Source organism: Lynx rufus, unplaced genomic scaffold (assembly GCF_022079265.1).
Source record: "Lynx rufus isolate CCGP_SWC_20201006 ecotype Redwood Valley unplaced genomic scaffold, mLynRuf1.p SCAF_54, whole genome shotgun sequence".
Classification (NCBI taxonomy): Eukaryota; Metazoa; Chordata; class Mammalia; order Carnivora; family Felidae; genus Lynx; species Lynx rufus.
The window spans coordinates 575,486-598,365 of NW_025814872.1; the positions used below are offsets into that span (position 1 = coordinate 575,486).

At 44.8% G+C, this 22,880-nt stretch overlaps 2 protein-coding genes across 6 annotated transcripts; both read left to right on the forward strand.

Moving 5' to 3' along the window:
- Positions 1–805: 805 nt before the first annotated feature.
- FCAR (Fc alpha receptor) lies at positions 806–10,851 on the forward strand. 5 transcript variants are annotated; one of them, XR_006965947.1, is made up of 7 exons: positions 806–1,197; positions 1,612–1,647; positions 4,569–4,853; positions 6,695–6,982; positions 7,663–7,794; positions 8,322–8,477; positions 9,423–9,489. XR_006965947.1 is itself a non-coding variant. In XM_047100883.1 (6 exons), exons 1-5 carry the CDS (start codon positions 1,164–1,166, stop codon positions 7,749–7,751), a joined length of 732 nt encoding a protein of 243 aa, XP_046956839.1. In that variant the 5' UTR covers positions 806–1,163; the 3' UTR covers positions 7,752–7,794; positions 8,322–8,775. The 5 variants fall into 5 exon arrangements, 4 of the variants coding, with proteins under 4 accessions (XP_046956839.1, XP_046956840.1, XP_046956841.1 ...); XM_047100883.1 differs by lacking the exon at positions 9,423–9,489 and having other exon boundaries at positions 8,322–8,775; XM_047100884.1 differs by lacking the exon at positions 8,322–8,477 and having other exon boundaries at positions 810–1,197; positions 9,423–9,512.
- A 3,055-nt stretch (positions 10,852–13,906) lies between these two features.
- On the forward strand, positions 13,907–20,592 carry NCR1 (natural cytotoxicity triggering receptor 1). The gene is made up of 7 exons (XM_047100881.1): positions 13,907–14,352; positions 14,435–14,470; positions 14,654–14,938; positions 16,713–16,991; positions 17,256–17,306; positions 18,266–18,313; positions 18,430–20,592. Exons 1-7 carry the CDS (start codon positions 14,319–14,321, stop codon positions 18,819–18,821), a joined length of 1,125 nt encoding a protein of 374 aa, XP_046956837.1. The 5' UTR covers positions 13,907–14,318; the 3' UTR covers positions 18,822–20,592.
- Positions 20,593–22,880: the final 2,288 nt, after the last annotated feature.

Here is a 22,880-nt window from a genome sequence, read left to right on the forward strand (position 1 = left end):
GTTGTATGGAAACCAATTTGACAATAAATTTCATATTAAAAAATAAAATAATTTTTTAAAAAAGAGTAAGTTCTGACTTCTGTCGCTATGTTACTACAGACAAATAAGCAAATTCACCATCTGCCTATCACTGGAATATAACGTGTTTGTCATGTTCATTTTGTCCCAGGATGAAGTGACCAAGTAACCCTAGCATCTCCCCTGAAGGGTCCAAAATATGCTTCAGAGATGGATATTTTTTGGAGGTTTAGCATTTAGATTTTGCTTTGTGCTTTCTTAAGTGCAGTGTCTTTGGCAAAGTCACTTCTCTTAAAGACTCATTTTCACTATTTTTAAAATCTGTCAGTGGTGTCTTCCAAAAGATGGGAGAGGCCCAGGACACTTGGTGTATTGAAAGGCAAGAGTGATGTATTACAGTTAAAATGAAGTGTACATGGTAGAGAATTTGATTTGGAATATTTGGCTTCCCATCCTTGAAGAATTAGTGATGCCAGGAGTCTACAGCTAACTACAGCTAGTCTACATCTAACTATCTATATACCCCATGATCTGTATCTAGATATATAGATAGATGGAGATATGGATATACAGATAAGTATAGGCATAGGAGTTTCTTTCTTTACAGATGATGAATAGCTCCTGAAAAGATTCCTCTACATGCTGGCATTGAGAAAATACCAGTGCAAGAGTATACTCTCTTGCTAGTCAAGCCCAAGTGGATATACTCAGTCCCTGAATTCCAGAGAAGGTACATGGGTCCATAACAGGCAAGGCCACATGGCTGTTCACTAATGGTCCAATGGAGAAGAACCTCTGTCTCTATGGCACCATCTTACATTCTGCCCCAGAGCCTTCCACTTGGTTGTGGGATCTGGTTTGAATAAGGATTTGAGCCCATTAGACATTGGTCAAGGAAAACACTCACTTCTCATGGGAAACTTAAACAGGATGTTTGGTCTCCTTCAGACCCCACCCAAGAGCTATCCAGAGCTAAGTTCTTTAGGAAGGAGCCATTACTTGTGAGGCAATAGATGTAGAAATTGTCTGACAAGGAACTCTTACCTCATACTTCCTGCTGATTTATCTTACTGTTTTATGAGGATCTGTCATTCTTCTAATGTGCCCCAACAAGAGACTAACTGGGCTGAGGTTCTGACAGAATCATGGCCCCCAGAGACACCATCCATCTCTGTCTCGGTGAGTCCTGTAATGCAACTGGGTCAGGGGGGGAAGATGTCCCAAAATTGTCCATGTCCTCTTACTATGAGGACTCAGTGACTTTAGTGGCTGCCAAGGAGATTCTGGCCTCCTTAGTAGAGAGTTGGGCCTTGTTCAGATGTCTGTAACTGTGTCTGCTCAAGTCCAAGTGGCTTGTGGGGCCTGTTCAACCCACATCATGCTGTCTAGAGATCCATGGTGGGTCCAGAGTTCCTATAGATGAGAGCCTTGTGGCCTGGAATCTAGGAGGTAAAACTAAAAGATGAACCTGAAAACTATCCTTTCTCTGGGGGAAAAAAATTGATACCCTGCATGTCATTAGTCAGCATGAATTGGAACAAGGACTACTGTTGAAACTGGAAAACTGATCTTTTGTGAATCTCTCTCTTCCAGTGCTCTGTCTGAGCCAGAAGCTTTGTGCACAGGAAGGTAAGTGTTCCCCTAAATCTTTCCCAGACACCTTCTACTTTGGAACAGAAGGGTTGAAAAGACAGTCAAAAGCCCAAATGAATTCCAATTTTATTCCCCATTTAAGCCATCTCTGCTGTGCCCCCCTCTCCAGACCCCTCAAAAGCATCATACTCAGCCCTGGGTTTAGTGATTGCTTCCATGAGGCTGTCTGTTCCATATCTAAGACATGTATTTCACTGAATGTTCACAACTGCAAGGGTGAGGAAGTTGGGAGCCATCAGTGATTGCCCAGTATCTGTCCCTATGTCAGACCTACTTGTTTTCACAACCTGATTCTCTCCACTCTCTCCACTTTGCTTCACTCAGCAAGATGTTGCCTTAGTCCTTCCCTCCTATGCAGTCTGTGTACTAGTATGAAGTAGCTCTCAATTACAACTGTATATTCAGTCACCTCTGTTACTGCCTTGGATGGAATCCCATGTCTATCCATGTCTTTTCTCTTCCAGTTCCTTCTAAAGACTGTAGTCTGAATTACTTGTGTGTTTAAAACACAAGTATGTTTATCACCTTCATAGAACCCATCAGGGGTCTAACTTCAGATAAACCTACTGACATGGCCATGGCCGTGGCTCCCTAGCTGTGCTGGGCTGCTTCTGTTCCCCCAAGCCCATTTTCCATTCTCCCACCGAGTCTCTGCTCCTCAGTCACTCTGACCTTGTTTTCATGTGTCCCATACTTATTTGTACTTTATTATCCAGGACCTTCTCCTGTTGTTCCTGTGATCCACAATGCTCCTAACCTGTCTGTCCACATCACCTAGGCTACTCATCCTCATGTATCAGCTGAACCCTCACATCTGTTATCAGATTTCCAAGATCTGTGTCTCTGTACTGCAGACTGTGTGTCATGACCTGTGATTATATACTTGCCTATTTTTTTAATGTTTATTTTTGAGAGAGAAACAGAGCACAATGGGAGAGGAGCAGAGAGACAGGGAGACACAGAATCCGAAGCCTCCAGGCTCTGGGCTGTCAGCACAGAGCCCGACGCAGGGCTTGAACTCACAGACTGCGAGATTGTGACCTGAGCTGAAGTCGGACGCTCAACCAACTGAACCACCCAGGTGCCCCTACACTTGTCTATTTTTAAAAGTAGTACCTGACACTTCCCATATTATCATTCCCCTAAAGGTCTTAACCAGGTTGTTTAGGTCAGGGTTTCCCAACCTCAGTCCTATTGGACAGTTGGGAGCAGGTGTTGTTTGGAGGGAAGTCCTGTGCATTGTAAGATCCCTGGCCTTTACCCAGAAGATGCCACCAGTGCCTTCTGCCCCCATGTGACAACCAAAAATGTCCCTAGGCATTACCGAATTGTCCCCTGGGAGGCAAAATTGCCTCCTGTTGAGAACCACTGGTTTAGGTCATTATATTAAATAAACATTGTATCTGCATTAATGGAGATATCCATGATCTCTTCATCTGTTTTGGAAGAACAAAAGCATGGAGGTATTGGTGAGTGAATACTATTAAATAAAAGGAAGTCCTGCAATTTTTGGTAAATACAGTCAACACCTTCCACAGCCACCTGTAGCAAGTTGGTCTTCCTTCACAGCAATCCTCATGAGAATGGCAAATTCCCTTTCTACCCCCCCAACCCCACCCCTCCTCACAGAGCTGCAGTTGAGCACACCACTATCAGGTCTAAAAGAGATGATACATCTTGATAAAGGAACCAGCAGGGTTTGAGTTGTTCATGAGGGTTGCCATGGCAACGGAACACCAAACAGACTTTGTGGCAGACTAGTGGTTGCTAAGGGCTGTGGGAAGGTAGAGTGGGGAGTGACCTCTTGGTGTATACAGGGTCTCCTTTGGGGTGATAAAAATGCAAGAAGATAGAGGTGATGATTGGACAACATTGTGAATGCGCCAAATGCCACAGAATCATACACTTTAAAAATGGTTAATTGTATGTTATGTGAACTTCACCTCAAAAAGAAAATGAACATGTGAAAAGGAAAGGGTTCAGTTCCTCAAAAGGCTAAACAGAATTATCATGTGATCTAGCAATTCCACTCCTACATATACAACCAAAGGAATTGAAAACAGGAACTTGAACAGAGATTTGTACACCAATGGTCACAGCAGCATTATTCACAATAGCAAAAGATAGAAACAATCCAAATATTCATTGGCATGAGTGGATAATCAAAATGTGGTCTACACATACAAGGGAATATGACTTAGCCATCAAAAAGAAGGGTATTCTGACACGTGGTACACATGCATGAACCTCGAAGATATTATGATAAGTGCAATACACCAGACATGGAAAAGCAAATACTGTATTTGATACGGGGTACCTTAAATGGGCAAATGCATAGACAGGAAGTAGATCAGATGTGGAAAGAGGAATGGGGAGTTATTGCCTAATAGTTACAGAGTTTCTGTTTGGAGTCATGAAAAAATTCTGAAAATAGAGGTCATGGTTGCGCAATATGATGAATGTAATTAATTCCATTGAACTGTACACTTAAAAAATGGTCGAGGGGCACCTGGGTGGCCCCGTGCATTGAGCAGCTGACTCGATTTCAGCTCAGGTCATGATCCCAGGGTCATGGGATTGAGCCCCGGGTTGGGCTCCATGATGAGCATGAAGCCTCCTTGGGATTCTCTTTCTCTCTCCTTCTGCCCCTCTGCCCCACTCGTGCTCTCACTTTCTCTAAAATAAAAAAAAATTAATTATTGAAATGGTGAATTTTATGTTATATATATTTTACTACAATTGAAATATACCAAAAAAAAAAGAAAAGAAAAGATTTTAAAAAGGAAGGAATCCTGGGTCTTTCAGACCTTAACTTATTTGCATTTCCCCCACAGAGAAGAAAAGCACTATAGTTTCTCCATGGCCGGCACCTAAATCTGGGCTCTATTTTCTTCCAGGGTATTTTCCCATTCCTATTATATCTGCCACACCTGGTTCTGTGATTCCCTGGAATGAGTCTGTGAAGATCCTGTGTTGGGGGACTCCTGAGTCTTACTTGTACCAACTGGAAATCCTGAGAAACCCCACATTTGAGGTGGTAGAGAAGAAATTGGGATTTCAGGAGAAGGCTGAATTCCTCATTAGCCACATGAATACCAACACTGCAGGGCGTTATCAGTGCCAATATAGGAAAGAGTACAAATTATCGGAGCACAGCAAAACCCTGGAGCTGGTGGTGACAGGTGAGGACACATCCAGTGTCTCCAGCCCTTGGGTGTTGTTTCTTTCTTATTCTTTCAAAGGCTTTACTTTTAGAACAGTTTGGGTTTACAGAAAAGTTGAGAAGATAAGACAAAGGCATTCCCATAGACCTGTCACCCACTCTCCCCTGCTGTTAACATCTTCCATTAGTACGGACTTTTCTTCCTATTAATGAACCAATATGGATAACTTATCATGCACTGAAGTCCACAGTTTATTTAGATTTCCTTAGCTTTTATCCAGAGTCCATCTGTCCCAGGATCCTATCCCACGCTGCATAGAGTTATCATGTCTGCTTAGGTTCCCCTTGGATGTGGAAGTTTTAAGAAGTGCCGGTCAGGTATTTTGTAGAATGTCCCAATATTGGAAGTTGTCTGGAAGTTGCTGGGGTCATTGGATCACTGTGAGGGAGACCACAGAAACACAGTGACATTTTCACCACATCACACTGAGGGTACATACCATGCAAATGAATATGGCTGTTGATGCTGAGATTGAGCACCTGGCTGAGGTGGCATAGGCAGGTTTCTCTCCCAACCCTTTCCATATGGAAGGAAATCACTATATGCAGCCTGTACCTGAGGCAGGTGAGATAGTTATGCTCCCTATGCTCCCTGCATGAATCCAGCCCTTGGTTTTAAGCCCTCTCTCTCTTCAAGGTGGCTTGACCCTGTGCTTCTAGAAGCATATTTTTTCTAGAAGAGTCCACCCTGAATTTCTACCTGCTGACATTCTTTTTACATAATGTCGACTCTCTCTGTCCCTGACATAGCTCCTCAAACTCTTTGGATACTATCCGCCCTTTTCCTTAACATGTGGCTTGTGATATTGTGATTTATAGTAAGAACTATATATATGAACAGGTCTTCATTCCTGTTCCTGGCACAGAGCTCCTAAATCCCTTGGAATTTCCTGAGTTATATGAATGGCAAAGATGTTTTGCTATTCCTAACAACCCCCTTTTGACCACTCCTGAGGTTATGTCAAAGAGATAACTTTTGGACTACCTCCAAGGAGAGGAGAGGGGCTGGAGATTGAATCAATCACCAATGGCCAAAGGTTCAATCAATCATGCCTATGTAATGAAGCCTCCATAAGAACCCAAAAGGAGAGAATCCAGGTTGGTAAGCACAAGGAGGTACTGGTAGAGCAGGGCACAAGGATATGGCACCTGGGCCTTATTTATCTCTACCATTTGGCTGTCCCTGATTTCATCCTTTAGAATAAACCAGTGATCTAGTGGGTAAACTGATTTCCTGAGTCCTATAAGCCATTCTAGCAGATTAAGCGAACCCAAGGAAGGAGTTCTGGGAACTTCTGATTTATAACCATTCCATCAGAAGCACAGGTGACAGCAAGGGCTTGTGATTGGCATCTGAAGTGGGGGTGGTCTCATAGGACTGAGCTCCTAACCTATGGGATCTGACGTTATCTCCAGGGAGATAATGTCAGAATTAAGTTGAATTATGGGATGCCCAGCGGGTGTCTCAGAATTTCCTGGTGGTGTGGGGGAAAGCCCCACAGGTTGTAATTGGGAACAGAATCACGTGGGTCTTGTGGCTTTAGAAACAAGATCTCTATCTCTTGAAAATGGTATCTCACCCAAGTCTCACAGGCTGCTTGTTTGCTCAGCCCCGTCTGCAATAATTTGGGACAGAGTATATGTCCTGGGGTAGGAAAATGAGAAGTTCCCAGCTCCCATTCCTTTGAATCAAGGAATATCAGCATCTTGCCTTCCCTTAGGATGGACCCAACATGAGTGTTGAGGATAAAGGGAAAAGGATGAAAAATCTTGCTAATAGCTCATTCTCTTTTCTTTAAGGCTTGTATGACAAACCCTCCCTCTCAGCAGTGCAGAGCATGGTGGTGATGCTGGGAGAGAATATTTCCCTGCAGTGCAGCTCAACAGACATCCCATTTGATAGATTTTCACTGACCAAAGAAGGAGGAGCCACCCTGTCACAGCACCAAAATGGGGTACACCAAGGCAACTTTATTCTAGGCCCTGTGAACCACAACTTCTCAGGGAACTACAGGTGCTATGGTTGGTACAGTGGCAGCCCTTATGTGTGGTCAGCCCCCAGTGATGCCCTGGGGCTTGTGGTCACAGGTAGGTGCACCCCAGTCCAGCCCTGAATCCTCCTCTTGGGGCCTTGGCATTAGGCAGGAATATGGAAGGTACACAGAAAAAACAGTGGGGTAGTAGAGGGCCATTAAGCAGAGGACTGTGAAGACAAAAAAGACTTTCATCCACACCCCATTCAACATTCACATCCTCTCTGAGAGTTCTGTAAACAGTGCCCTTTAAAAACGTGGTCTGGGGGCACTTGGGTGGCTCAGTCAGTTGAGCGTCTGACTTCGGCTCAGGTCATGATCTCACAGTTCATGAGTTTGAGCTCCGAGTCTGGCTCTGTGCTGACATCTCAGAGCCTGGAGCCTGCTAAGGATTCTGTGTCTCCCTCTCTCTCTTTCTGCCCCTCTCCCGCTCATGCTCTCTCTCTCTCTCTCTCTCTCTCTCTCTCTCTCAAAAATAAATAAACATTAAAGAACAATTAAAAAAAAAACATGTGGTCTGTTGAGAATGGAGAGTCCAACGTTTAGAATCATGTTAGGGGGTGTGGTTGAGACATAGATCCCAGACACCACCTTAGACTGACCCACTTCTCTTTTTTCATATGCTTAGCTGCATCTGGGAACCCTTAAACTGACCTTCAGTACTAGACTCCACTCTGAGTGATTGGCTAGAAACTCTAGCATAAGCCCAATTATTATACTGTTTGCATCACTCAGCTCAGCGAGAGAAGACAAGTTCGAGCAAAAGAAAGGAACTGCTGACCGCTGAGTGGGGCAACCGCATTCATCTCCTGTGGCCACTTTGACCGATCACTCCACAAGCTGAGCAGATACAGTAGTCATGGCTCTGTAAGATCATACAGGCTAGAGTGCTCTTTTCATTTAACAGTGCATGGATAGTTGGGCATCGATGGGGGAGGAGCGAATCTATTAGTCTTTTTCTTTAGAGTAGATAGTCACCTTGTCTTGTTTTAAAAATCATCTGTCCCAGTGTCGGGATGATACTATCTTGTATTATCTTCTAATCTGAAAATCCAAATCCGTTTGAAATTAATTTCTGTATTTATTAATGTCTATTTATTTTTGAGAGAGGGAGAGGGAGAGCATGAGAGGGGGAGGGGCAGAGAGAGAAGGGGACAGAGGATTTGAAGCAGACCCTGCTCTGACAGCGGGGCTTGAACTCACGAACCATGAAATCATGACCTGAGCTAAAGTCGGACTTAACCGACTGAGCCACCCAGGTGCCCCTAATTTCTGTATTTTAACCAGAGAGAGTTACTACAATTTATGAGCATTGTAATCTCACAGTACTTTATTAATTCCTGGCACATAGGCCTATGAAGCCCATATAACAAATGAAGAAAATTTTTTTAAAGTTTCAGAGAACAGCAATGTCTAGTGAACAGTCACACAAGAGTGGAGATAAATTTTACCAAAGATTATCTGAAGACTTTCTCCTAGCTACTTCCCAGATACCAACCATACCATATCCTTTGTCACGCATGGAAGAGGAACACAAATTGTTATGTGGGGTGAGGAAAGTGTAGAGAAAATGTACTATTCTGAATACATGAATGTGTTGCAAGGCTGTGGGTTTTTAAATTTAATTTATTTATTTAAATTCAAGGTAGTTAACATACATTGTAGTCTTGGCTTCAGGAGTAGAACCCAATGATTCATCACTTACATATGATACCCAATACTCATCCCAACAAGCGTTCTCCTTAATGTCTATCACCCATTTGGCTCACCACCCCGCCCCACAACCTCCTCTCCAGCAACACTCAGGTTGTTCTCTGTATCTAAGAGTCTCTTATAGTTTGCCTCCTCTCTGTTTTTATCTTATTTTTCCTTTCCTTCCTATATGTTCATCTTTTGTGTTTCTTAAATTCCATATATGAATGAAATCATATGATATTTGTCTTTCTCTGATGGACTCATTTCACTTAGCATAATACACTTTGGTTGGATCTATGTTGTTGCAAATGGCAAGATTTCATTCTTTTTTATCACTGAGTAATATTCTATTGTATATATATATATATATATATATATATATATATATATATACCACATCTTTGTATCCATTCACCAGTCAATGGGCATTTGGGCTCTTTCCATACTTTGGCTATTATTGATTGTGCTTCTATAAACATTGGGGTGCATGTAGGGGATATAGCTCAGGAGCAGAACATTTGACTGCAAGGCTTTGACTAGACTTTGAGGGAAATTACTACATGAAGAGGGATTCAAGAGCCAACACAACATCCCCATAATCACCTCCTTTCCTGTTCACAAGATGCCCCTTGGATCCAGGCTCACAGACTAAGTATGGCACTCGTGAATGCATGAGCTTATTGAGGGTGGGGGTTTAGTGGAAGCACAAACAGGGAAATGAGCTCCTTTTCAGGGCTCTGTGTTGGGATGAAACGGAACATGACCAATGATTGCTCATCTCCTTTGAATTATGTCCACAGATATAATGAACCAAGATTACACAATGGAGAATTTGATCCAAATGGGCGTGGCAGGACTAGTCCTTGTGGCTCTCTTGGCCATAGTCATTGGAAATTGGCACAGCCATAAGGTTCCAAACAAGGAAGACTGGCCAGATTTTCCTGAACTGAGCCGGAGTAAACACAAATGTCAGACTGGACCTTTGGACAAAGCCTTAAGAGACACCAGGTAGCCACCTGTCACTGAAAGAGAAATGAGTCAGCACTTGTGGAGCCCTACAGAACTACTGGGAGAACATAAGGGAGAAAGAGGCACTGACAATTTTGGATCCATTTTCAAACCAATCCAATCGTATTTTCTTATATGTATCTAATACAGTTGTACACCACTTTTCTAGATTTGGTGATAAAATCCTCGGTACAGTCTTGTCTGTGATAAAAATTATTCAAAGTATTCCTAGTTCTCAATCCTGACTTTTTTTCCAGCCTCTACAGAAGGTCTGGCTCAAGACTTTAATCTGTCTTGAATTTATCAGCCAAACCAGGTACCCTTACATCCTCCTAGGTAAGACCTTAACATTCAGAATGCCATTAATTATTAATACCACCAATTAATTATTAATACTATCCATTCAACATACCATATTTCCCATGACATGAGTGCTTCTAGTTTTCCCTACGATGACATTTGCATATTAACACATGCTTTCCCTGTTGTTAAAAAGACTTTCCTGTTCTTATGAAATTAACATTTCAAGATGTCTCATGCCTCCAATGCAAAGTTGATAGACTTGTGAAAACAGCCCCAACAAGCATCTCCTCTGGGTTATCTCAGTCCTTTGAGCTGCTTAGTCTATCGAATCATCTCTTTGTAGTATCTATCGTGAGGTATGCAAAACATAAAATACTGGAAATATTTATTCAGATTATGAACAAATAAGTTGATGAAGGACATGTTAGATATTGGGCCAGATAAAACCACGAGGAAGTGCCACAGTTTCAGAGGAAGGCTAATCAGAGACTTTACATCAGAGCCAGGATTTGGACCTGAGAGAAGCAATGAGATTTGATTCCACAGAGAGATAGGATCAACCTCACACACTTGGTTGTGTCCACACCAGGGCCTTGTGTGGAAAAGCATACTGTAAACCTGGGAATAAAAAGACCCTCCCCTCCTAGAAAAAGACTACGTTGTCTGGTAGCCATGATGACAAAAAGCCGCCAGAACCAGTTTTTCACCCATCAGCAATGACCACTCCCTTCAATGAAAAACGCCCTGGTGATTCAACCAATCAGCTCCTTGCTTCTAAATGTCAGCCAATCAGAAACGGATTTACTTCAGTAACTGCACCTGTGAGTGACAGCCAACCCTTCAGAAGGGAAACAAAAATAATATAAAAACAGGGAGGGGGACAAAACATAAGAGACTCTTAAATACAGAGAACGAAGAGTTACTGGAGGGATTGTGGGAGCAGGGATGGGCTAAATAAGTAAGGGGCATTAAGGAATCTACTCCTGAAATCATTGTTTCACTACATGCTAACTAATTTGGATGTAAATTTTAAAAAATAAAAAATAAAATAAAATAAAGTCCCCCTTCAATAAACATCTTTTGCAGATGATGCCAATCCACAAGAGGCCCTGAGAATCCATATTTCCCAAAAACCCTGTAGGCTCTGCTCAGAGACTCAGAGGCATCATGTCTAGCCAGCGTAACTCCCTTAACAGGGTAAAAATAAATTCTGCTTTGCCTTTTTTATTCCAGGCACTGAATGGTGAGTGCATTTACCTTTGATAGTTCATATATTGGGCTGATTTAGGTTAAATGGAAGGCATGGCTTGGGGAAAAGAGTATGAGGACTTACATTTCATGACCTTCACCTCTATGTTGGGCTTTATGTTAGTCATTTCATTTACAAAAGCTTACTACAGCCCTGTGAATTTTATTTTAATCAATCCATGTGTCACATGAACAAACAGAGGCTTAGAAATGATATGATTTGAAGGGCGCCTGGCCGGCTCAGCAGTGGAGTGTGCAACACTCGATCTCAGGGTTGTGAGTTTGAGCCCCATATTGGGTGTAGAGATTACTTAAAAATGAAACGTACTGCACACTACTGAACTGTATACTTAGACTTGGTTAAGATGGTGAATTTCATGTTATGTATTTTTTTGCTACAATAAAAAAGTAGTTAAAATGGTAAAATTTGGTTATGTAGGGGCGCCTGGGTGGCGCAGTCGGTTAAGCGTCCGACTTCAGCCAGGTCACGATCTCGCGGTCCGTGAGTTCAAGCCCCGCGTCGGGCTCTGGGCTGATGGCTCAGAGCCTGGAGCCTGTTTCCGATTCTGTGTCTCCCTCTCTCTCTGCCCCTCCCCCGTTCATGCTCTGTCTCTCTCTGTCCCAAAAATAAATAAACGTTGAAAAAAAAAATTTGGTTATGTATATTTTACCACAATTTGCAAAAAGTTGACCCATAAATGACCAGCAATAAAATATTGCAAACTTCGTGAAGAAACAAAGAACCCTCAACATATAAGGGGAGAACTAGCACGCCAAAACACTTGAGATATAGAACTGTCATTATGCATGTGTAAATTACTAAAATAGTAAGTAGAGAGGAAACCCATCGGGAAACTGAGGCTAGACCCATTCTCTAAAGTCCAGATCCCACCCCAACTAGGGCCATGCCATGGAGATGTTAGCCTGATCCTCTCTGGTGCCAGCAGGTTGACTTCAATCCCAGGGAGTTCCCGCCAACTTTGAAAATAATTTCAAAGGAACATGTTATCAGGCAACCAGCCTCTTGAAGAGAATCTAGAAATCTCTGAAGCAAGGGGTAGCAGAACTTTCACAATTCCAAAAGAACTACTTGTCTACCCCTGGTCACTTTGTCCCCAAAGGATGACCACCTCTTTCCTGACGCAGGGACCCATTCATCAGGAGCCTTACCTTCATGCTATGGATGGACTTTAGGCTGACAATGATGAGCAAATTAAGATGTATCGTGGAAGAGAGGTGAGACAAGATGCCCTCTTGGCCTAGAGACATCTTTGTCATCTACAGATGAGCCTGCCTCATTGTCTCCTGTGGGCTAGCAACCACTGCCCTCCCTCTCCCATGCTTTGGTATCTAAACGTTTCCACAAGCCAAGAGTGACTTAAAAACAAAAAACCCATAGCACATAGCCAGGTTTCTCACATGCATAGGCTGTGTCCTCTCTCTAGAAATGTGGCCAATGTAAACATTCCGGTAGGTGGCCCTTGGTCCCCACCCACTGCTTCTTCTGCACTCATTCTTCCTGTAAGTCTATCGAGGCTAAGTTCCCTAAATGATGCAACACAGGAAGTCAGCTGGAAGAAGCCCCCAACTGTGTCCTTGGCGAATCCTCTATGGGAAGACAAGACAGTGGCAATCCAGTACATGACCTTTTCACAGGGAGAGGAGAGCTACCGATTGTAGGTCAGAATCTGCCCAAGAATGGATGTGGGAGCTACCATCTCAATCAACAGTGATCATCTCGCTTGATCTTTTCTTTACCCAAGAGAAAGATGTTATAGGCACATGAGGACAGTGCCTTTCCTCCAAACGTCATAAGGATATTTTGGTGGAGACCATCTAGACAGGGGAGCATGGGTGAACGTTGGCTGGCTAGAGAAGAGGGGTCCTGGAATTTGGAGCTGAGGACTGGAGGCCACAGAAAAGAATGGAATAGAAATCCTGTCATTTGCAACCACAGGAATGAACCCAGAGGACACCATGCTAAGTGAGATAAGTCAGACACACAAGGACAAACACTACTGACACCACTTATATGAGGGCGAAACTGTCCTACATTTTGACTTAGGTGTCGGTTACACGACCATATACGTTTATCACAACTCATACAGAACTGAACAGGAAAAGAGTGGATTTTACTATATATAAATAAGAAAGTGAATGGAATATGTTCAACCACAAAATCAAGAAATAAGAACAAAAGATCCCAGATTGAGAGAGATCTCCTCATAGAACATAAGGCACGCCATAAATTGGCATAACATTTCATTTTCAAACATCGTTTAGACCTTTGGAGGGAAAAATATGAACACATTTTGAATTTCAAAATATGTGAAAATGTTAAATATTTTAATATTTAATTTCTGCTTTATAACAGACTAAAGGAATATACTCATGTAAAAAACAGGACATTTTCATTTAAAAAACAGCATTTTATTGAAACATCGTAATGAAACTTTGGAGAAGATAGTGTTATCATTCCATTCTGATGACACCAATGAACTTTCCCAAGCACAACAAACAGAGGGGAGCCAAGGCTAAGCACATATTTAAAAAAACTTTCTTTTAATGTTGATTTATTTTTGAGAGAGAGACAGACAGACAGACAGAGCATGAGCGGGGGCAGAGCAGAGAGAGAGGGAGACACAGAATCTGAAGTAGGCTCCAGGCTCTGAGCTGTCAGCACAGAGCCCGACGCGGGGCTAGAACCCACGGACTGTGACATCATGACCTCAGCCAAAGTTGGACACTCAACCGACTGAGCCACCCAGGTGCCCCTAAACACATATTTTTTAAATGATTCTAAGGTTTCTTCTCTGTACATCGTCTTCTGCCTTCCCTGGGTGTAATGTCCACATTTCAGATTTTAGAAGTGGGCCCTGAAACGAATGAGTTTCAGGTGGGGCACACAACTGTCAGAGGATCTGGTTAGACCACAGATATGATCAGATGTGTCTTTATACCTCATGGTCAGAGGTAGAGGGAAAACCGTGAACCTTCTCTTGTTTAAAAAAAAAAAAAGTCAGGTGAAAGCCCCATGGCAATTAGTGCTAGGCTTTACCCACCACATCCTGTGGCATCTTCCTGGCCTGCTGGCCTGCTGGCCTCCATCTCCACATTCGTCTGGAAGAATCTAGGCTATGACCTCCACATTCACTGCCCTGCTCTGCCTTGGTGAGTTCTCTCCTGAGAGGGAGACACAATCCTGGGTCTGGACATGGGTGGGGTGGCATGGCTCACTGTTCCTGTCTTCCAGGGCTGTATCTGAGCCAGACCATCGGCGCCCAGACACGTGAGTCCCTCTGTCAGAGCCCCAGGGTCTCTTTTCTGGGCTCAGGCTAAGTATCCACCTACAAGCAACCGGAGGAGGGGACAGGGGCTCTGGTTTGCTAGGAAGGCTTGAGGCCAGCAACCGGGTGGAAATGTGGGTGGGAAGGGGCTTTATGTAGAACTCCTGCCTCTGATTCCCTTACAGAGATTCTCTCAAAACCCATCATCTGGGCCAAGCCCAATTTCATGATTCCAAAGGGAAGGCCAGTAAAGATCTTATGCCAGGGGATTCCTGAGGCCACTGAGTACCAGCTGTATTTCGAGGGACGCCTCTCTGCCCGGCAGAGCCCAAGACAGCCTGGAATAAGGAACATAGTCTCATTCCCCATCTCAGCCATGACCCTGCTCACTGCAGGGCAATACAGGTGCATTTACCGAAGCGGGGAGCTCTGGTCAAATCCTAGTGACCCTCTGGACCTGGTGGTAACAGGTAAATGTCCCATCCTCTATCTGTGGTCATCCCCCAAGCCTGAATCCCGGGGAGGGTCATCATTTATTAATCTCCTTTAGTGTCATCCAAACCTCACTCCTTGGTTATCTGTGGTCTAGGAGCGGATTTGTCATAGGTCAGTCTCTCCAGGTGAGATGTTCTGAGATGGATGTTTGCATGTATCTGGGGAGTATCCTCAAAAGTGACCCCTGTGATGAAAAGTGAGGGAAACAGGCTGGACAGGAGGCGAAGGTGGACCCTGGGGTGGTTTCACCCGACATCTCAGCCAAACCAATGTGGAACTCCGGACCCGGGATGGCCCTTCCTAGCAGTCTCGAACTGAGGCTAGGGGCTCTGTACCCACCAGAGTCAACCAGGGAGTGGATGAGAACCCCTCCTATGGGGGTTCCATGCAAACATCTGCTTTTGTGGCACTTGATTTCTAGCGGGAGAAGACAGACCATGAGTCAAGTTTAGGGTAAATCTATCAATTATAAGCACATGAGGAGGAAATAACGGTATGGAAAAAGACCAGATAGAACAGAGTTGGGAGGGAAGGCTGTCTCAGTTAAGGAAGGTGAGGGATGCCATTCTCCCACTTAAGCAGGTATCAGAATCACTTGGAGGGTCCGTGATAACACAGATGGCTTTAGTGCACCCATGTGCACCAAAGCCCTATTCACAGTGGCCAAAAGGTAGCAACAACCCCAGTGTCTATTGACCAAGGAACAGATAAACAAAATGTGGTCTATACACACAACGGAATATTGTTTGGCCTTAAAAAGGAAGGAAATTCTGACACCTGCTACAATATGGATGAACCTTGAGGATATTACGCTCGGTGAGATAAGACAGTCACACATGGACAAATACTGTCTGGTTCCACTTCCGTATAGGACCCAGGATGGTCAAATACATAGAGACAGAAAGCAGAATGGTGGCTGTCAGAGGCTGGGGGACGGGGATGGGGAGATGGTGTTTAATAACGGGGACAGAGTTTCAGATTTGCCAGATGAAAAGATTTCTGAAGACCGATGGTGAGGATGCCTACACAAAGCAATGTGAATGTGCTTAGTGCCACTGAACTGTACCCTTAAAAATGGTTAAGATGTGGGGAGGGGCGCCTAGGTGGCTCAATCGGTTAAGCGTCCGACTTCGACTCAGGTCATGATCTCATGGTTCGTGGGTTCTAAGCCCTGCACGGAGCTCTGTGCTGACAGCTCAGAGCCTGGAGCCTGTTTCGGATTCTGTGTCTCCCTCTCTCTCTGACCCTCCCCTGTTTGTGCTCTGTCTCTCTCTGTCTCAAAAATAAATATCAAAAAAAATTTTTTTAATGGTTAAGGTGGTAAATGCTATGTTATGTGTATTTTATAACAATTGAAAACAATAATAGTTTTTAAAAACAAAGATGGCTGCCCTACCCCTGAGTTTCTGATGCAGCGGGTCTGGGGTGCAGCCTGGTGATCTGCATTTCTAAAAAAAAAAAAAAAAAAAAGCTTCCAGGCGATGCTGATGTCACTGGACCCAAGGATCTCTAACTCAGAACCACTGACGTGGGGCAATTCCCAGAGAGAGGTTCATATTAATGCTCCTGAAAGCTGGAGGAGGGAGTGTCTCAGTCTTGAAGGGAGACATCGGGGAGGGTGTGTCCATGACCAAAACAGAAGAGAGAGAGATTGCGGCGAGTGACGTCCCAGTCTTAAGGCGAAGGGGGGATGGGAGCTATGGGAAGCGGGATAATGACTTTTAACCTACCTGTCTCCTTCTCCCACAGAAATGTATGACACACCCACCCTCTCTGTTCATCCCAGGCCTGAGGTGAGCTCAGGAGACAATGTGACCTTCTATTGCCGTCTAGAGACTGCAACAAACACGTTCTTTCTGCTCAAGGAGGGAAGATCCAGCCGCCCACAGCCCAGATACGGGAACACCCAGGTGGGGTTCCCCGTGGGCCCTGTGAGCACAGCCCACAGAGGGACATACAGATGCTTTGGCTCTTATAACAACCACGCCTGGTCTTTCCCCAGTGAGCCTGTGAAGCTCCTGGTCACAGGTGAGGAAGCTCTCAAATTTCCCCCACGTGCTCTTTGGAACCCCGAGTGAACCCCAACCAGAGACGAGGAAGGCAGCTAAGGGACAGGTGGGAAGATTTAGAGTGTCCTCCCACCAATGCCCTCATCCACATGCATTTTCCGGAGGCTCTGTTGACTGTTCCTGAGGAAGAAGGCCAGAGGGATGGGGGGAGGGTACAGAGACCAGGTGGGAAGGCCAGAGGAAACCCCCAACCCTTACTTGCTTTCTTCATTTCCGTTACCAGAAGATGCTGGGGACACCAGCCTTGCACCCACAGAACACACCTCTTTTTCTGGTAAGTAACAAGTACTTGTAAACTTGGAGGAGGGGGGCGCCTGAGTGGCTCAGTCGGTTGAGCGTCTGACTTCAGCTCAGGTCATGATCTCACGGTCCGTGAGTTGGAGCCCCGAGTCAGGCTCTGTGCTGACAGCTCGGAGTCTGGAGCCTGCTTCAGATTCTGTGTCTCCCTCTCTCTGCCCCTCTCCCATTCATGCTTTGTCTCTCTCTGTCTCTCAAAAAATGAACGAACATTAAAAAAAATGTAAACTTGGAGGAGGGATCAAAGCCTCCCAGTGACAGCACAAACATGGTGTTCACCCAAAATATCCATTGACTGCATAGCACTTGCCGTGACCTGCAGCACCAGCGGTCGAGCAGACAAGCATCCTTGCTTTCATCCCAGTGGGAGACAGACCATAAGTCAAAGTCAGATAAAGAAGCCAATCACATAGCACATGAGGAGCAAACAGTGGTGTGGACGACAGACAAAGAACAAATGGGGTTATAGTGACTTGGGGGGGCGTGGGCAGATGGCAATATTGAATAGAGTTGTCTGAATCAGACTCACAGAGCAAATATCTGAGAGAGCTGAGGGCATTGGTGCTGTGGCTATGAGAGAAAGAACATTCCAGAGAGAGGGATCAGCCACTGTGTTTGCCCCAAGACAGTGAGATGGCCAGTGGGATGAGGAACGAGAAGCCATGTTGATCGACTTAATGAGGGAACTGAGGCTCAGACATAAGACATGCCTCGCTCAAAGTCCTGGGGCTGAATTCCCCCCTCAGGGTTCACCTGCCCCTTGGCTCTTCCTCTCTACCTGCCAGATGAATCCACGAGGACCAGAAGCATGGGGCGGGGACCTAGAAAGGCTGTAGAGGGCCATGGGGTCCGTCTGAGGGCAGGAGAGGCTGGGACTGAAGGGGTCAGTACCATCTCTCTCTTGCCCCCCTTCTTCACCCTTCTTGTCATCCGCAGACTCTTGGGACCCCCACCTGCTAACCACGAACCCAGCAGTCCAGCAAGGTAGGCAAGCAGAGGGGGGCTTCAGGCTGTGAGAGAGTGTGATCTGGAAGGACATGAGGGACAGAGATGAGGTGAGGCGGTGTTTGACAGTGTCCACTCTGTTTTTCTGCCCCCAGACCCTGCCCTCTGGAATCACACTGCCCAGAATCTCCTTCGGATGGGTCTGGCTTTCCTGGTCCTGGTGGTTCTTGGGTACCTCCTGACTGAAGGCTGGCTTTGCAGGAAGAGAATACAACAGGAACTTCAAGGAACAGGGCGTCAAGTCAGGAACACAGGAGAAGGTTCAGAACACAGTGACTCCTGGGCAAATGACCAAGGGATGGGCTGGCCACAGGTAGAGCTGAAAGCTGACCTTGACCCCGGGCTGTGTGAGCTCTGTGTTGTGCCCGCGGAGGGGGGTTCACCGCAAGACAGCTGCGTTGGGTTCGGAGAAACTTCCTGGGGGAGGCGGGAGGCAGATGTCAAATTTCTCCCGCCGACAGATTGCACTGTCTCTTCTGGGCTGTAAGCATTTTTGTGCCTGCGTAATGCAAAGCCAAGTTTTAACCTCGCTGGCCTTCCCCAAAAATATCTCCTTCATTAACAGCATGGCCACGGAGTGTTTCTTTCCTACTTTGGTCTTTATCCATATTTCTTCCTTCCTTTGCTGCAACATGTCGTTGAAGACATTTAACAACCAGTACAGAATAAGCATTTATGAGCTGGGCCAGGAGGCAGAGAGGCAACTGCTGGCCGACAGAGATGTGGGCTGTGAACAAATGGTCCAGCCATCTGAGTGTGTATCCTGGCTGGGTGTCAGCCTTGCCCCAACTCCTCTGCCCCTACGCCACCACAAGGTTCTGTCTTCTTCACTTCTTTATCCATACTTTGCCTTGTTCCTCAGGGCTCCTCCAGAAAAGTCCCCCAAACCCTCCAGTTTGACTTAAGATATCTCTCCCATGCCCCCAAAGCACCTATTTTTATCTAGAACAGCACTGAGACTGTCACACTGCATACGTATCCATTTTCCTGTCTCTACACTCAACTTGCGTGAATTAAGTCCGTGTCAGGTATGATAGCTGTGCTCACAGCTCCCGCACAAAGAGAGTTCTCAGGAAATACGCATCAGATCAATGGATATATAAGTGAGGCTATGGCACAAGCTCAGAACTTGAGATTCCTGATTACGGTCCTTGAAATGCTGTCCAGACCCTTTGTTCCTTGAGAATTTCTACTTGACCAACCCATTAATATAAACATTTTATGGGTCCCTGTCCCCCCTCAAGATTCTGACACCTCACATGGGTCAAATCCATTCTCTAAATCTTGAGTTTTCTGTTATATATCAGAGAACTTTATTTCCAACCTCAAAAGGGTAACATGCATATTTAATGAGATAAAGAATATCAAGAAACCCAGCATAGGCTCTGAAACATGTAAGTTAACTCAACATGTGGTAACCCTTATCATTCCCAACTACAGGAGTTGAAAATAGCACCAACTGCTATCTCACTACCAGTGGACAAATATTGAACGTTCTTTATTTTTGTTGTTGTTCCTCATCTGCTGGGTGTGAAGGTCCAAGAATTTCTGTTGATGCTGAATCATAGACTTCATCCCAAGACGTGATGGATTTGAGTGGAATATGTTTGTGATAGTCCGAATATTTCATATTCTGATGGCAGGAAACCTACAATTTCAAGGGGGGGGGTGTCATGTGTCAGGTGGAAGAATTTTGGGTCTCCAGATATAAATGCAGGGGCTTGAGAGCCTCCTTAGAGGAATGGAGGGCTCTCTTCCACACAAGGCTGTTCTCCCCACTGCTCCAAGGCGAAATCTTCCAAAACTGGTGAACAGCACAAAGCCAAATGGCTAAGTAGAGCATTACTCTTTTTGAAATGTTAAACCTGGTTTGTGCTCCAGACAGAAAAATGAAGCACAAGGAGGAAGGGACAGAGGGAAAGGGGATGTAGTACTGGTGAATTGTGTTATGAGGTTTATTGGAAACACTCAAAAACATTTCCATTTATTTCTCAATGGTTAGAGCCTAATAGCTTGCATCCACTTGGGTGCAAGGGAGGTTGGGAAAGATAACCTTTATTCCAGGTGTCTCTGTGACAAGATGAATGCTGGTATTTCTGTGGAGTGAGGAGGCATGTGACAGAGCTGTGACAGGCACCTACAGTCTCTGTTACAAGACCCTACTGTGTGCCGGGCACCGATGAAGGGACCACACATCAAAGCAAACATCCCTGTGAGAAGAGAATTGATTGTCCACACGTGCTAGATCTTAAAGAAAGTGAGTAAATGCAGTGAAAGGGGATATGAAGAAATACGGGATGCCAATGGCGCCTCTTTCTGTGCAGAATTCCAAGACCTAGAGGGGTCTCTGGGTGACTCAGATGGTTAAGCATCTGACTTCAGCTCAGGTCATGATCTCACGGTTCATGGATTCAAGCCCCGTATCAGGCTCCATGCTGGCAGTGTAGAGCCTGCTTGGGATTCTCTCTCTCTCTCTCTCTCTCTCTCTCTCTCTCTCCCTTTGTTTCTGGCCCTCAGCCAGTCGCACTTTCAATCAATCAATCCATCAATCAATAAGTAAATAAATTCAATGACATAGAGACATTGAACAAGGTGTATAGGGGCGCCTGGGTGGCGCAGTCGGTTAAGCGTCCGACTTCAGCCAGGTCGTGATCTCGCGGTCCGTGAGTTCGAGCCCCGCGTCGGGCTCTGGGCTGATGGCTCGGAGCCTGGAGCCTGTTTCCGATTCTGTGTCTCCCTCTCTCTCTGCCCCTCCCCCGTTCATGCTCTGTCTCTCTCTGTCCCAAAAATAAATTAAAAACGCTGAAAAAAAATTAAAAAAAAAAGAACAAGGTGTATAGATGAGGAAAGGATTATGCAGGAGAAAACAAAACCACGGAGAAACAGACAACAGAAAGGTTGAGAATATCACCTCTTTCTGGGCTTGACAACCAGGAAGATGACTAAAACAAATCCTGGTAACCCAGAGGGAGGCCCAGCGATGGGTGATGGGTACTGGTCCTAAGATGGTTAATATTCGGCACTTTTGGTATTTCTTGGGATGGCCTAGGTCATTCTGGGCCCTTTAGGTTCCAATATTAACTTTAGGATGCCAGCTTTCACAAAAGACCAGCCCAGGGGTGTGCGTGAGATTGTACTAAAGCTACCGATCAATTTAGGGAGAATTATCATCTCTTCAGTCTTCCAATCCGTGCAAGCCCGAACCCTAAATGTGTTATATTTTTCCCTGTACTTACAGGTTCCCTGATATCTCTGAATAATATCGTGTAGTCCTCTAGGTACAGAATGTGCACATCTTTTGTTAGATATCCATCAGATTATGTCCTTGGCTATATCACCTCCAGATCCCCTAGTTACGTGACTTTTATTTTGTAAGCGGTGTAATTCTTTAAATAATCTTTTAATCTTGCCAACATTGCTGCTGGTACTATAATATTTCATGAAAACACAGGTGTTTCTTCCTTTTTCTTGTCTTTCATATGTATCATATTTTACTATAGAATGTTTTAGTGTTGCTATCTTTAATATCTGGAAGAAAACATATTTAAAGGATGATATGATGAGTAAATGTGTTAAAAGCTTAAATAAATAAATAAATAGCAATAGCACTGCTAGGAATTTACCCAAGGGATACATGAGTGCTGATGCGTAGGGGCACTTGTACCCCAATGTTTACAGCAGCACTTTGAACAATAGCCAAATTATGGAAAGAGCCTAAATGTCCATCCACTGACAAATGAATAAAGATGTGGTTTATATATACAATGGGATACTACTTGGCAATGAGAAGAATGAAATCTGGCCATTTGCAGCAACGTGGATGGAACTGGAGAGTGTTATGCTAAGTGAAATAAGTCATACAGAGAAATACAGATACCATATGTTTTCTCTCTTTTGTGGATCCTGAGAAACTTTAACAGAAGACCATGGGGGAGGGGAAGGAGGGAAGAAACAGTTACAGAGAGGGAAGGAGGCAAACCATAAGAGACCCTTAAATACTGAGAACGAGATGAGGGTTGATGGGGGGTGGGGGAGAGGGAAAAGTGGGTGATGGGCATTGAGGAGGTCACCTGTTGGCATGAGCACTGGGTGTTGTATGGAAACCAATATGACAATAAATTATATTTTAAAAGATGGGGAATGATGAAAAAAAATAAATTAATAAAGCCTGTGTTCCTAAGCCAAGCTATGTCCTGTTTCCACCTTCCATTTGCCAAAAGGAAAAACAGTATCTCCTTGTTAGCAATGTCATCAGGACGTGGTGCCACCCCAGGGATACGTCAGTCCCCCCAGGGCCCAACTATTCCAACCCTGAGTTAGGAACGAGAGCTCAAGCTTCAGAACACAGACGGTTACGTGGGGAAGCGTCCACCCCCTCTACTCTTACTGGCCCGTGGCTCTAAAGACCGGCGCTCTGCTTAGCCTCTCGCACTCAGGTGTCAACCCTCTGAGATCTGGTTTCTTCACCCCCACACTTCCGCTGAAGCTGTTGTTGTGAAGAAAAAACCAAAAACGCTCTTGGGCCTTCTGGAACTTGCGGTGGATG

Bases quoted from the DNA above. Each gene is read 5' to 3' on its own strand.
- FCAR (XM_047100885.1), top strand. From the start codon at position 1,164: ATGGCCCCCAGAGACACCATCCATCTCTGTCTCG. The intron at 1,198-1,611 runs GTGAGTCCTGTA...TCTCTCTTCCAG, and splicing joins CACCATCCATCTCTGTCTCG to TGCTCTGTCTGAGCCAGAAG. The intron at 1,648-4,568 runs GTAAGTGTTCCC...ATTTTCTTCCAG, and splicing joins GAAGCTTTGTGCACAGGAAG to GGTATTTTCCCATTCCTATT.
- NCR1 (XM_047100881.1), top strand. From the start codon at position 14,319: ATGACCTCCACATTCACTGCCCTGCTCTGCCTTG. The intron at 14,353-14,434 runs GTGAGTTCTCTC...CCTGTCTTCCAG, and splicing joins CACTGCCCTGCTCTGCCTTG to GGCTGTATCTGAGCCAGACC. The intron at 17,307-18,265 runs GTAAGTAACAAG...TGTCATCCGCAG, and splicing joins AGAACACACCTCTTTTTCTG to ACTCTTGGGACCCCCACCTG.